Genomic DNA, 15,508 nt, shown 5'->3' with positions numbered 1-15,508 from the left:
GATGGAGAGATTTTAACCAGATGTTGTTTTTTAATTATATCATAGGTAATTTCACAGTTATGTTGATACATTTGTATCAGTAAATCAGTTAAAAACATGAATGTGCCATATTAACTCCAAGAGTATTAAGATATTTATAATCTTGCACAAATATACAATGCAAAACCAAGACGAGTATAATTTGATGATTTTTGGAATGGAACAATTTAACCAAATCATATGCTGATTATATAAAATACTAATAAACCTTTACAAGTTAAAATGTGTTAAATATAATGGAACTGCATAATTATAACTGTAAATCAGAAACCTAAGACATGAGCTTAAACTATGTAAAAGAATAAGATGCTTGCAGGGTTGTGCATGTCAGCAAGTTGATTCATAGTACAAAATAAATCAGATAAATTTTATTGTATAATTTTTGGAACAGTATTCTGTATATTTCACACAAGGAAATAACCATGCATTTATATATGATTTATCTTTCAGATGGTTGTTATTACCATGATACAACGGTGTGTTCTAGAATATTTGGTCTGAATTTCACCAAATTCCCTAATGTCTTTGGTCACCAGAATTATAATGAAGCAGCCAATGTATGGTACTATTGGTCCCAGATTCCAAGTGATCCATGTCAGATGTTATACACCCACCTTATGTGCGCTGCATTGTTCCCTGTCTGCCGGAGAGACACTACTCAACAAATTTGTCGACAGAGTTGTCATGGTAAGTCTCAGAACTTAATTATAAAATTGTATAATCAAATATCATGTCTCTTGATCTAGAAATGTTTGCACTCGGGTAAATTTTTCTTATTTGGTGAACATGTAAAATGCATAAAAATATCACAAGTAAGAATTGTTTGTATAAATCAACAATATTAATATGAATAGCGACTGATCATTCAATGTGCAAATGTAGCCCCTGCTTGAAAAGTTAATGCATTTAAATTGCATAAATATAACAGTCCAGGCAATTATTGTTATTCGTAATATTCCTCAAACTTGTAATATTACAACAAATAGTAAGATTACCAGTCAGGGGACTTACTTAAATAAGTGATTTTCTAAATCACTGATTCAAGTAACATTATTTCCATAAAGGTTGGAAGTTAGAGTTGTCTTTCTTTAATAATCACCTATTTAAGTAGTACAAATTAATCACTAGAAGAAGTGATTTAATTTTAATGTAGCTTTAAATATAGAATACTAATGATCCAGGGACTAATTATGTTTCTAAACTTATCAGAACCAACATCTGTGTTGTCTAGGATGACCAGGTCATTTCAGGTGATGACCTTGTACTGAATCTAGGATAATGACATAAAAATCACTTGTTTAAGTATCAGACCTCAATTTCCTGACCAAAAATCACTTCTTTAAGTATCATTCTTTTAATAACCCCCACTAATTTCAACACCCCCGAACAGTGAAATTTTTATCGCAAACAGTAGAATTTTATTACATAATCTGAAAGATGAAACCTTGAACTTCACAGGAAAAATACTCCCACTGCTGGGAAAAATCCTTTAAGAAAGTATCAGTTCATTATGTAAAGCCATTATTATAGCATTTTTTCAACTAAAATAGAATTTTCAGCTAAAAGATAGCATCAAAGACATAATTCTTGCTACTTAAAAGAAGCAAAAAGTTCATTTTTTTTTAATTTTACTAATTAAAAGATATTATTTAAACCTATGTGTTTAGAATTTAAAAAAAAATACAAAATCCCAATTTGTCACAAAACCTCGAATTTGCTACTCAAATAAGTGATTTAAAAATCACTTATTTCAGTAAGTCCCCTGACTGATTACAGCATTGTGTAATATAAGGCCTATATTACAAAAAAGCGTAATAATCAATATTACGAATATCTGTAATATAGTTTTTCTATATTACGAATATTTGTAATATACGATTAACCGGCTGTATCGTAAAATTCGACGTGTCTTACCATGACATAAAGTAGTCTTTCTAAAAGAAATACATACGGTAATCATTTTTACATAAGCAGAAAATTTAGTTTTAAAGTCGAATTTTGTTTTTTTACAAAATTAATGATTTTCTTACGAAATTTCTAACTAACATTTGAAGTTTGGACAAACTGGTCATTCCCACAATCTTAAAACTAATTTCCTATGAAAGAATTTCATTTTTCCTTAACAGAAACGTTTTATTTGTTGTGGTTTGAATGCTAGAATCACGTCAAAAAATCTTTAAAGAAACATGTGTATCGATTCCAAACCACATTTCAGTGGAGATAACTCTTGGTCGCTTAGAAGTGGCTGAAAAGTAAAAATCGTTGTCTCCCTTAAAATTGATCTCGTGCACTTGAAATTACAATGTGTGTTAGTAGCTGGTAAAAATTAGGACACAACTGATGAACCAAATTGATTTCAAGTCTTTTTTGGAATAATTAAAATAATATAACATATCACAGAAAATGAAATAGAGGTGCATGACATCTTGCACACGAGACGAAGACAATCATGTCCTATGTAATAATATAAATTTAAATTTTCCGCAATAAATGATATTAGGCATCGACTTTTTTTTTTATTAGGGTGGGATATTTTATTTTTTAAAGAATTGTTAAAATAAAAGTTTCTAAAATATAAAACTTGTTTCAGAACGGAAATAAGAAGGAAAAAAACTGTTTTGTATTTAAAAAAAACTTAGATGAGGGCCTTGATTAGGATCTTCATATCTGTATTCTAGAGTTTGTGTCTATTATTCTCGCCCGTTGGTTGCCAGGACGTCTGCTGATGCCTGCATTTTCCCACTGATAGACCGCGACTTAAATTTTATTCTTTTAATTTTAACACTCAATTTTTGAGAACAAAAAAAAAAGATTTTGTCCTATTATATATTCTTTAAATTTGGTCTATTTTCCTCTTTTCGGTAAACCCGTTCTGATCATAATTTATTTAGATAAGTGTTGTTCGTCACACTGAGACCCCATCATAAAGAAAAAACAAAACACACAAATAAAAAAAAACCACACACACGCACCGAAATGAATGGAAGTTGTCCGAGTCGAACCAAACAAATATTTTAGACACAATCTACAGGCATGCAGGTGTAATAAATGATAATTTTGATAAGAGGTTCTTAATTCCCACAAAGCTACCTATGTCAAACAATATTTATTTCTGATTACAGCAATATGAACAATCGTTTTAGTTCAAAATCCCAAAAACCGATTGATTTATCGAAGTTTTTACCACTGAGAATTTTGTTCACACATAAATTATACACAGTATTTTTTTTTTCTCATAAATGTTATATCAAAAGTATAATTTAGATACTTATAACGTCAGTCAATCATGCAATGCTTCCATCAGTCTTTAAAAGGAAATAATGGCAGCACTGGAATATAGTGTGTTACACGGTTGAAAGGGTAGAAAACAGGTTGGGGGCCTAGGTATCATCCACTTTTTGGCAAAAGAAAATTAATGACAAATAAAAAAAAATGGAAATAAAAGAGGACATTGACAAAACAATAGACTATTATACTATAGAATATATATTTTAGATTATAGAAGACTTTTAAATTTTTTGTTTGCTTTCCAATGACAAAGCCTTGATCCCTCACCTTCATTCTATTCTTAATTTCTTACGTATACGCCGCTAATAGTTTCGTAACTTGAATTTGTCCTTTGTTTATAAGCGGTGCTACCAAAAAGAAAGTTGAAGATGCTGGCTGGTAAATTGTTTTTGAAAAGATTGGAGACGTTGTAAATTTTCTTTTAACATGGTCAGCACTCGTTTACCCAGCTGTCATTCTGTATTATTTCATTAAGGTTTGGATAAAAACTGTCATAAAACATTTAAGACACAACAAAATAAGTATTTGTATTTAGAATAATTGTGTTCTATTACAAAATACGAAACAAAAATATTGATTTTACGACTTCAATAGCTTATATAAGTGTTTCTATTAATGAATGTTTTTACATATTGTGTGTCGAGAATGATATATGATTTGTTTTGATTTTTGTTAACAAGACTTGTAAAGTTAATCACCTCCCATAAAAACTACCCAAAAAAAAAACGAAACAAAAAGAAACAACGGCATACCGTAAAACCTGATATGGTAAGATGATAGGGTATGCGGTATGGTACAAATGCTACCATGACGTGGTAAAAATGTATGTTACGATGATATTGGGGTATGGCATGGTCATAAAGAATATACTACAATACCAAAGTAAAATTTAAAAAATTGTATATTAAGAAAGTTTTAGTATAAACTAAACTCATTTCAGATCTCCATAATGTTGATAGCAGAGATTGAAATTGATAATAACTTGTTGAATCCATATTTCCTGTTAAACAAAATCGAACATCGGAATGGTAATAAACTGTGGCGGATCAAAAAGAGGAGTTCGGGGAGTTGGAACCCCCTATTTGTTTGACCGATCAATGCATTTGAAGGGGGACATATAGTTGGAACCCCCCTTTTTTGCCCTGGGTTGGGACCCCATCATTTTTCAAATGGCTGAACCCGCCCCTGATAAATGTTGAATTTCTGTATACTACCGTATATATTCATGATTCACAAGGGTTCCTATGAAGCTTATATTTAACATATTATGTGCCCTAAATAAGGTGCACAGATAACTTTACAAATGCACGGTGGTATTTGTACCATATCAATTGTGTATACATGCTACGATTAGATTTGTACCTTATAACCATTATATTGACGTTACAATACCACATATCATACCATTATACCATACCATGTTTTTCAGTATGCCCCCAAAAAATGCATCAGACTGATTAATAAAAAGAACTGATTATCGCAGCTACATTTTGTCATTCTAAATATATTTTGACACATGTTTTGAATTTGTGATCACCTACTTACTTACAACAACATATAATAAGGTTATTGCAAAACGATAGATTTCAATAATTTAGGAGGGGCTCTTCAGCAAAGCAACCTTATGTTATCGATGCAAGATATAAAGTTTTAAATAATGACATCTTGGTTTAAATACAATATTGTTAAAATAATACACATCAATTATATCACTTGATTCCTTTAGTTTTAGTTTGGTTCGTGTTGCTCAGTCTTGGGTTTTCTATGTATTTTGTTTGGCTGTGAGTCTTTTTTTTCTTTTTTAGCCATAGGGTAACGGTTGTCAGTTTATTTTCGACTTTTTGAGTTTGTCTTTTTGGTGTCCTTCGCCTCTCTTTTATAACTTAACTCGTGTGTTATATGTGTATATAACTGTAATTTATGTTAATATGTTTACTAGTTAACCCTTTAAGTTTTACTTTTATCAATCATTATAAATTATTGTTGGTTTTTTTTTTAATCCGAACTAAAAGAAATATTCAGACACTAGACTAGGTACATTTATATCTGTGATACAAATTGTGCTATGCAAGAAGAATATTGATTGATTAATTGATTGACATTTAACACCACTTTCAACACTATTGTGCTATTTTGTGGCGATCAGATTTTATTGGTGGAGAAAGCCGCAGTGCCCACCGAAAACCACCGACCTTCTGTAGGAAAACTGACAATCCTAGTCAATTAAGATTGGAGTCGAGTGCACCTGCTCCGTGCGGGATTCGAACTCACAACCTCAGTGTTGACTGGCTAGTGATACAGTAATTTCGACAACTTAGACCACTTGGCATCAAAGCCCCCTACAAGAAAAATAAAAAAGATTTTTTTTGGGGGGGGGGGGGGGGCGCATAACAAAGTGTTCCATAAGAATAATTTAAGAAGAATTCGTAAAGGATTCCGTGAAACCCTGTGCTTCGCCAACGATTGCTGCTGTCCGATTTAAAGTGTAATATCGACATAAAAGTGAGTGAATTTATCAGTAAAAAAAAAGACTTTAAAAAAAAAAAATTGTCTTCAGATGCTATTTCTTGGAGATTAGCTTATGGCTAAGTTTCAACAATCCATCAAGTATTACAAACTTATCTTGTTCGGACTGTCTGTATATATATACATGTATTAACAGCTAAATTTATTACTTGTTAACTGCAAAACTAAGTCCATTTACCAGTAAATGACGGAAAATGAAAATACTTATTATCAAAATTTGTTCTGGATACTGTTCTTTGGTCATTAAAAAGCTTCTGTCCACATTTAATAAAATTTCGTGAAAGTTTTGCAAGATTATTGAAGACTGAAAACCTTAACCTAAGACTTAATCTGAATGTTAAGTTAAAACTTACTGGTCATTGACAGCTTCTTTCATTTCTTAAAATTCTGTGAAGATTTGACTTAGTTATTGATGACTGAAAAGATCTAACTTCAGTCGGACTGAATCTAAAGTTAAATGAAATAAAAATTAAGTCCTACTCAATTTATCAGTAGAACACGGAAAATGAAAATAAATATTTCAAATTTTGCTCTGAAAACAGTTACTCTATTCACAAAAAATCTTAAGAGTAAAAATACTCTTAAAAAATATCATGTTTTGATAATATATAGCTAGTAACGTATGTACATATTACGAAATTTTGCTATTCATCAAAGCTTTTACGTGTTAGTTACGACCTGTCAATGTGTTGTTAAGAATAGTAACGAGATAGTGTTACGAGTATTTACGAGCCCATACAATTTTGTAGCTTGTATACTAATACCTTACCAAAAATCGTAAATAGTACGCGAGAATATACGCAAAGAGAACGTATCTATTAGTAGTATTAACTACGCATAAAGTGCTCGTGATATAAACTCGTAGCAATCCATAAAGCCGTCGTAACATGAACCGAAAGAAATCGTAAGCAACACATAAGCACTCGTATTAATATTCCATCAATAATTTGTAAAAATATCGTTTAAAAAAAGAATTACGAGTCATAAACGGATTGCTACGTTCTGTTGCGAGCGGTTAACGTACGATACCTTTAGAAGGTTAAATACCGAAAAATCGATCCATGGACAATCGTGAAAAGATTTTTGTCATGAATAAAAATGTCCTCGCCTTATGAGTGTCTGCGAGTTGTTGTGAGTTCTAACCAGTTATTTACGGGTACCAGCGAGTCATTCACGGATGCTTACAATCGACAACTAGCAAAGCGTAAGGACTCGTTAAAAAATCCGTGTATGTGAGGGGGACATTTAAAAGTTTTCGACGGTTCTCAAGGACGACGGAAGCACATTTTGATATTTTGTCTAGATGAGCTAAATATAAGAATGACATAATATTGGTATGCAATTATTCCATGTACATTACAAGTCAAATAATTACTCTAATTGGAAAAAAGTAAGCAAGTATCTCCAAAAAATAACAACAATGTGTTAACCAAGCATATTAACTAAGGTTATACTTCTCTAAAGCAAGGAGCATTTTTGTTTGATAAATATTGCGGCACCATATATAAAAATTATCTAGGAGCTTATATCATGGAAAAGTCATATCTTTTAATTTACTTTGACTTACAATGTTAAATATTTGACCAAATACAGATTATATATACACGCGCTAAAACGTATTTGCATTTGCGACCAGGATATATTTATGACATGTTCTATAATAGTATTATTTTACTATGCCGGACGAGCACGCGTACCATATTCAAATCATTATGTAAAAAAATGTACAAATACACCACAAAAGGCTAAGGGAAGACATCAAAAGATCGATGTCGGATAAAAAACTTTATTCAAATAGTTTGGGGGTGGGGGGGTAAAAATTGCTGCAAGTTTTATTTATCCGACATCGATTTTCGGAATTAAAAATACAAGTTCAAATTCGCCCCTAACATTTACATGGGCTTTCAAACTAAATGAAAGTTGTCAAATCGTACCGGAAAACAATTTTATGGCCGAAAGTAAAGGGACGAAATTGATTCCATTATCTATGTCGCTCAAACGCTTAATCGATCGTGAATTTTGAATGATATGAAATCGTATACAGATCAACACAGATTGTTTTGGTTACACGGCATGGTGAGTTGACAGATTAAATAAGATTTGCTTATAAAATCATTGGTTTTATGCAACACATCATTGATGAAAAAATTATAAAGAATCCTACAAATGATTATGAAAAACTTGTCAATAAACTTCAGCAAATAAATGTACGAAAAATGTATTGCAAGTCGAAGCAAAAAATCACAGAAGAGGCTACTTCTCTCTGGAAAAGTATTTATAAAAATGACCGCCAGAAACTGACGGAATTTCTGGACAAAGACATCATGAAGAGGTCAATAACCTCTTTCTTTCCTGTGACTATTAAAACAAAGGAAACTGAGAGAAGCCCATCCATTTCAGGAACTGGGACTTCTTCGACTTCTTCAAGTTCTTGTTCAACTGAAATTTCTGATTGTGATAAATTATGTACCCCACATCAAACAATAGCATTTCCTAATGTCAGTGGTGTCAAAGGTACAACTGCTACAAAGCAAAAATATATTGATGACAGTCAGAAGGGGCTCATTTCACAGTTTTTGTCAGAACTTCAGATCAGTCCCTTAAAATTGTTGACACCAGATGTTCTTGAAACTCCTTCTCTCATAAAACCATTGGCACACATATCAGCCACATACTTCATGTACTCTGAAACCTATCAAGAGTATAATCATATGTATCCAAAAAAGAAGAAAAATACTAAAGTTTCTGATAATGAAAAGAATATTTCTGAAGTCCTTAAAACTTTAAGGTCCTGTTTTAAACATATTTCTAGTTTCCAGTTATTCCAACAAGGCCAAATGAAAGGTATTTTAGCTACAGCTGTTGAGAAAGCATTTGCAATAAAAAAAGTCATCATAGAATTTCAAAAGTGTGAAACTTTGTTAGATGATCAGCTCAAAAGAATACGGGTTCAAATATCTCAAAAACTAAAGCAAAATAATCCAATCCCTACCTTCAATATGTTTAGACTACAGGCAGTGAATGACCAACACTTATCTTGGGATGAGGCTTTTGTGAATTTAATTGAGGCAGATAAAGCACAATTTGGAGGTAATTTAAACTTCCTTGAAATAATAGAATGTGGTAAGAAGCTCAGGGAGACAAATGCTTTGCCAATAAATTTTCTCGTGCAAGACAAGGAGGAGAAGGGCTATGCATACAAGCTTGGGGCAGCTAAATCTTTATTACACTGGTTTCCAGTCCTTTTGATAAAGAAAGGCTACCAATTAGTTGTTGTGAATATTCATGAAATGTATGTAGATGGTAACTTCTTTGAGGATATTCTCAATATTGATATACATGAAGTGCCCCCATCCAATGAAAGAAAGCAACAAAATGATGATGTACATGTATTTAATAGAGAGACCCCTGATCAAAACAAAAGTAAACCTGGACCGAAGCCAGGGACAGGTGGTAGACCTAAAAAACATGAGCAGTTTCCCACAGTTGTACAACATGCAGTTGATTTTCTGAAAATGCATGCCTTTAGTGCTGAAAGCAGACGTCGAAATGATATTTCACTAAGCATGGGTGTTAGTATGCCTGAATTAAGAGCTCATCTTCTTAAGATAGTACCAGACTTACAAAAAAATGGCATGTCTCTCTCAACTACTAAACGATTACTTGTTGCTCCTAATCAACACATGAAAAGTGCAAAATATTACAAAGGACTACTTGCAGCCAAAGTGCCATCAAAATGCAACAATGCAGTTAAAAATGTTCATAAAGACCTCCATTTTATTCGAGCCCAGGTTGCTTTTGTGCGTGAGATTGCCGAATCTTATCCTTCAGAGTGCATTTCATTCTCATGTGATGACAAAAATAAAGTCAATGTTGGCACTTTGGCTGTAAGCCGATATCACCAGATTTCACATTTTTTTCCACCTGATGATGCATGCTCCAAATTATTTTGACCATGACTTCCCATATGCTAATAGCAAAATAATACCATCAGGTTATTTGCATCTGCTAAACAAAGCAAAACCTGCACATCGAAGGTCTCGTAGTGTAGAGAGAAAAAAAAAACTGTAATGAAAAGATAGAAACAAGGCGAAGTGTATCTGTTGAATCTGGTACTAGAAACATTCAACAACAAAATGAGAGTTTAACTAATGATAATTACGACTCAAAAGTGGATAAATTGGGGAGGGTACATATATGTTACTCTAGGACAGGTCACCTCTATGTAGTTAATAGGGCCTCTAAATTTCATTCTTCCTCAAGTGAGAGTCATGCAAATGATATGCATTTTATATTGGAGAATCCTGATGTTCGCCAGAATAAAAACTGTTTATTTCTTTTAACTGACGGTGGTCCTGATTGGACAGCAAAGTCATTAATGACTTTAATGTCACATGGCAGACTTTGGGAGGATTTGAATTTAGACTATTTAGGTATTTTTAATCATGCTCCAGGTCATAGTGCTGAAAACCCCATTGAACATAAATGGTCACCTCTGTCAAAATGGCTGGTCTCTGTGACTTTACCCATTACTCTAGAAGGGGAATCAAAACCTCCATGGGAGCAAAGTAATTTGAAAGCAGATGAAAAAGAGGCAAAAACAGCTGAAGTGTTTGACAATGCAATTTGCACTCTGTGTAAATATTGGAATAAATCCCATGATGACTTCCCTGTAACTCCAATACCACATCCTTGTAATAAAGAACCATACCCCTACAATGATCATGATGATGTCAGTAGTCTATTCAAAAAAGGCATAAGAGAGATTTTGTCAGACAACAAATTAAAAGAATTGAGAGAAAAACTTATTTTTCTCCTAAAACATTGTACCAGACGATTATATAGTCTTGAATTTTTAAAATGCACTGATAAAACTTGCACCCACTGTGTTGCACATCCAGTAAAGTCACCTGGCTTGGTCGCCTTCTTACGCAAAGCTGGTGGATACAGCCCAACACCAAAGTTAAGTTTGATCCATGATGGGCACTATATGACATTTCTTGAGATGAAGTTCAACATGGACCATGGAATGGACATACAGGGTATATTTAATAATAAACAATTCATCTTCAATATAGAAAAAAGATGTGGTATGATTGCCAATGAGACAAACACAAAAACTTTCAACTTCATGTTCCTTTTTGATAGTGTTTCAATTTAAATAGTTTTATATTTTTATTTTGTTTTGTTGTTTCATTATACATGTTATAGTTTGTTCTCCTATTATAAATAGATATTGTATTTTTGTATATCAGGAATTGGTTTGACTCCAAATGGTGTTTGCAGAAGAAAATGCAGGTATGCGTTCACTTCAAAAACAGATGAACAGAAGCATGACCTATTGATACATTACACAGAACGTCAAACTGAAAGGCAGAAGGACAGAAGAAAAAGAAAAGCAGAGGAAGATGAAGAACCTACTGTGACTACATGGTCATGTAAATTTGTGTCAACAGATGGTGTTAGTTGTAATTTCCAGTAAGTTTATAATCTTAATATTAAACATATCTGAATTCTATCTGAAATAAAAAAAAATGATATTCTAGAACAGACCTCCTAGTATTAGTGAAAAAGTGTTTGGCATGAGTGTTGCACCATGGTATTTTAATACCAATTTCTGTGTTTTATTACATCTTTAAAAAAACCTAAATACATGATAACCTTTTTATTAAACTAAATGTATTCACATACAAATGTCAGATACATCTGTGTTCAATTTCAAATTTTACTGTGAGTGATTGTCTGTTGATGAAGACAATATACTGGTCTCTAGAATCTTTTGACTGTATTCTTCATGCCAATCACATTGAACCCAAATCTCTTTTTATTTTAATACATGTATATCAAAAAGAAACAAAAAATATTCCAAGCCACAAAAAAGACACATTTTACATAAAGGAAAGGTTTAATATGATCATTTCAAATACATTTTTGTGTATATATGTACACCCTGGAAAATATTCATATGATTAATATTACAGTAAAAATTCTCTTTTTTTAGAGGAACAACCTACTACCAGTTGAGGAAACACAAGCAGAATCTTCAGCACTTCACACAGAAGAAGAAGAAAGAGTGAAAGAACACTAAATTAAAACTAACATTTTTCTTTGAATTTTGTTTATTTAAAAAATAGAAATAAAATAAAAAGATTTAAAGTTTATATATAGAATGTTTATAATGAGATAACATAGTAAAATCTGACAGTGTTCTACAGACATTAAATAGAAATAACACAAATCCTATCACAGGCACTACATTCATTTTGAATTGTGCTTTTTCCTCTCTCCGCTGTTGGCACAATATTTATTTGAAAGCTATATATTATATGAAATATTGAGATGTTTAAAGAGAAAAAACATTATCACAGTGGACAGATGAAAAATGCAGAATCCATGCTGATTGTATTGTTAATAAAACTATGATTTAGCTGTATCTTTCTCAATGCATAAATTTACACCCACACTTTCTTCCAACATTTTTAATAAAAGAGATGTGAAGTCAATATACAAAACAAAAATACATTGTTGAGGAGAAAACAACATCTGATACAAAAGGTATACTCTGAAAGCATATATGCCCTTTATTGGTCAATCAATTTTTCCCAAATTAAGTTAAGAGGGGGGGTGGGGGGGGTCAGCTAAAAAACTATGTGAATTAAGTTTTTTATCCTTCATTGAACTTTTGATGTCGTCCCTAAAAAGGCACGGAAAAAGAGAAAAAGGTGTTGCTTTTCTGGCGGGGTTGGCAGCGACAGAAGAGGATGAGTCAACAATTCCTTAGTTTTCGGCGTCAGTCAGTTTGATAGGAACTACTTGATCAATGACATATTTTTACAAAGTTGCATTAGTATCAGATCATGTAAGCTACTTCGAGACCCAGTCCCCTATGTCAAGGTCAGGCGAATTTTAATTAGTAAGCAATTTTCAATATTTAAGTTGCCTGCTTATATGAGTTTGATAGGAACGACTTGTGATATAGATCACTGACATTTTCTATAAAGTTGCAATGCTATCAATACTTAATAATTTAAAGACTATTTTGAGGCCCTGTCTCTATGTCAGGGTGCAGTGGTTTTGAATTGGGAAGAAATTGTCAATGTTAGCTTCTTTGCTGCTAAAGTCAGTCTGATATATTATGAACTACTATATCGGGTTGTTGTCGCTTTGACACATTCCCCGTTTCCTTTCTCAATTTTACTTGTGATAAATGAACAACATTTTCAAAAGAGTTGTGTTATTATCAGTACATACCAGTTTGACGACTATTTCGAGGCCCTTTCCCCTAGGTCATTGTCAAGCGACTTTGAATTGATTTGATTCTAAATTTCTGCAAGTAGGTGAAACATTTCTTAGTGTAAAAAGTTTTTTTTACTAGGAAGATAAAAAGTCTCAGGCTAAAGCTTGAACGTCGAACGCTGAGGAATTAAAGTTCGGCGTTGAAATTTAATTAGTCTAGCGCTGAAATTTAAACTATACCTCGGGGGCTGTATATTTGCTCTGAAGATGTTAGGATCAGCGCTGAAGAATATAAGTCTAGCTCCGACGATATTGAGATCAAAACTGAAGATATAACGTACAGCGCTGAAGCTGTAAACTCAAGCGCTGCAAATATAAAGTTGGTCGCTGTAGATATATTTAGAATTTAGCAATGGATATGGAAAGACTGGCGCTACAGATGTAAAATGTGCGGTGGAGATAAAGTTCAGCGTTAAAGATATAAACCTATGCGCTGAAATTGAAAAGGCTAGTGCTGGAGATTTAAAGTCTAGAGCTCGAAATAGGAGTATGGTGCTCTAAATGTAACGCAGTGGCGGATCTAGGAGGGGTCCGGGAGTTAGATCCCATTTCTTTTGGAGGATCAGTGCATTTGAATGGGGACGAATGGTTAGAACCCTCTTTTATCCTGGGTTGGGACCCCACCCCCTTTTTGAAAATTGCTGGATCCGCCCCTGTCATTTGTAACGTCTAGCGCTCGGTAATTAACTTTATTTTTTTCAAACTGCAATGTATATGTTCCAGACCATATGAGTATTTGGACCGTACGCGTACGGTCCAGACCGTATACGTATACTCGTACGGTCCAACCATACGCGTACGGTCGGACCGTATGACTATACGCGTACGGTCCGGTATGAGCTGACCATGCATGTTATTCTATCATATGGGTAATTTATTAAATTGAAACAAGCATTTTAATTTCACAATCTTTATTTTACTAGTGATTTTAGTTTTACAAATTGTTATTGATAATTTATTACAATTGAAATTAAGTATTTGTTTAATTGTAAATCAGAATCCTATTTTGGTACTATCGCCCAAGGTTACACAATTCAAGTAACGTAATATTTTTTACATTTTCATGTATGCAGTTCATGCATGTTCTTTTGCATTTGCATTTTGTGGTAAAGTTGATAAATATTCCAAAACAATTGACCTCCCACATGATATTTTCTTCCGATATCTTCAATTTCAGTGATCATAATTCAATTAATGTATTACGGGGGTCTATTACTGATCGACATGCTAGATACAAGAGATTAAGATTTAATAAGGGGGAATTTAAAAAAAAGTTAAAATATAAATTTTTTGTTTCAATTACAATTGAACTTTTTTATATTAATTTGATAGATAAGTTATGTTGATCTGCTATATGCATTTGTATCTAATAAACCTTACCATCTTTTTTTAAAATTAGTCAGACCGTACGCGTACGGTCCGCCCGTATGAGTATTTTTTTAAAAGTACGCATACTGTCCAGACCGTACGCGTACGGTCCAAATACTCATACGGTCTGGAACATATATTAAGTAGTTATATAAAATCTACAGTCCGAGTTTATACTGTGTTCCCTCATCACACCATTTGTTAAAAATCAAATAGTAAAAATCCATAAGTATTTTGTTGTTTGATTGCTGTTTCATCGATGTACAACCCACACCTTCTTTTATTTAGATCTGCATTCTGAACAAAATTGAAAGAAATATTTTTAATATTCTAAAAAGGTCCTGTGTATGAGAGGTCACCTTAAACAAATAAGTTAATAAAGAAATTAGAAATACAATTGTTAAAATAATATAATTGTGAGATCAAGTGATTTAGTTAGTCATCGTGGTTTTAGATGGCATTTCCCAGTACAAAGTCTTGTGTAATACCCATATCCTTTTACACCAAAACGAAATTGTTCTCCCAATTATATTCACGTATACAAACACCTTGTTTTATTTTAAGACTAAGCGGGAAATATAACTGCTTTAACCCAACTGACATGATTATTTAGATGGCGAAAGAAGCGGGAAATATAACTGTAAGCTATACATAACATGCTGATTATGCATTTCTCACAGATATTTGATACAGAGAAGGTCGTTGTTTTATCATCACACCTACATTCCATCCTCTAGTTTCCGCCGTAATTTATAATTAATCTGACAGTGCTCGACATCATTTTAAAGTCAACTGCTACACCGACAAAGGAGTTTGTTGCATTTTAGATATGACATAAAAAAAAACCAACACATTTTATCAAAATAATATTGTATACAGTTACTATTCTAAGACAACGACCATCTTTTAATTTTATAAAGGAACCATGAAGTTTCTTAAAATGAAAATACCAAAAAAATTATACAGAAACAAAAAATTGACTAAAAAAGTT

General features: G+C 32.6%; 2 protein-coding genes and 1 long non-coding RNA gene across 3 annotated transcripts in view; all 3 read left to right on the top strand.

Annotated features, from left to right (window-relative positions):
- Positions 1–15,508, top strand: part of LOC139497673 (MAM and LDL-receptor class A domain-containing protein 2-like) — a 174,450-nt gene that overhangs the window by 115,126 nt on the left and 43,816 nt on the right. Inside the window, exon 43 of the mRNA XM_071285906.1 lies at positions 490–726. Within this exon, the coding sequence (XP_071142007.1) occupies positions 490–726 (237 nt within the window). The remainder of the gene's footprint in view (positions 1–489; positions 727–15,508) is intronic.
- LOC139498725 (uncharacterized) lies at positions 7,620–12,465 on the top strand. The gene is made up of 3 exons (XR_011658000.1): positions 7,620–7,929; positions 11,109–11,331; positions 11,855–12,465. It is a non-coding gene; the product is annotated as an uncharacterized lncRNA (long non-coding RNA).
- Positions 7,943–10,133, top strand: LOC139498724 (uncharacterized). The gene has a single exon (XM_071287251.1). The coding sequence runs from the start codon at positions 7,977–7,979 to the stop codon at positions 9,804–9,806; it is 1,830 nt and encodes a 609-aa protein (XP_071143352.1). The 5' UTR covers positions 7,943–7,976; the 3' UTR covers positions 9,807–10,133.

The sequence above is a fragment of the Mytilus edulis genome, chromosome 12 (assembly GCF_963676685.1).
Source record: "Mytilus edulis chromosome 12, xbMytEdul2.2, whole genome shotgun sequence".
Lineage (NCBI taxonomy): Eukaryota > Metazoa > Mollusca > Bivalvia > Mytilida > Mytilidae > Mytilus > Mytilus edulis.
This window is presented reverse-complemented; position numbering and strand designations above follow the sequence as displayed.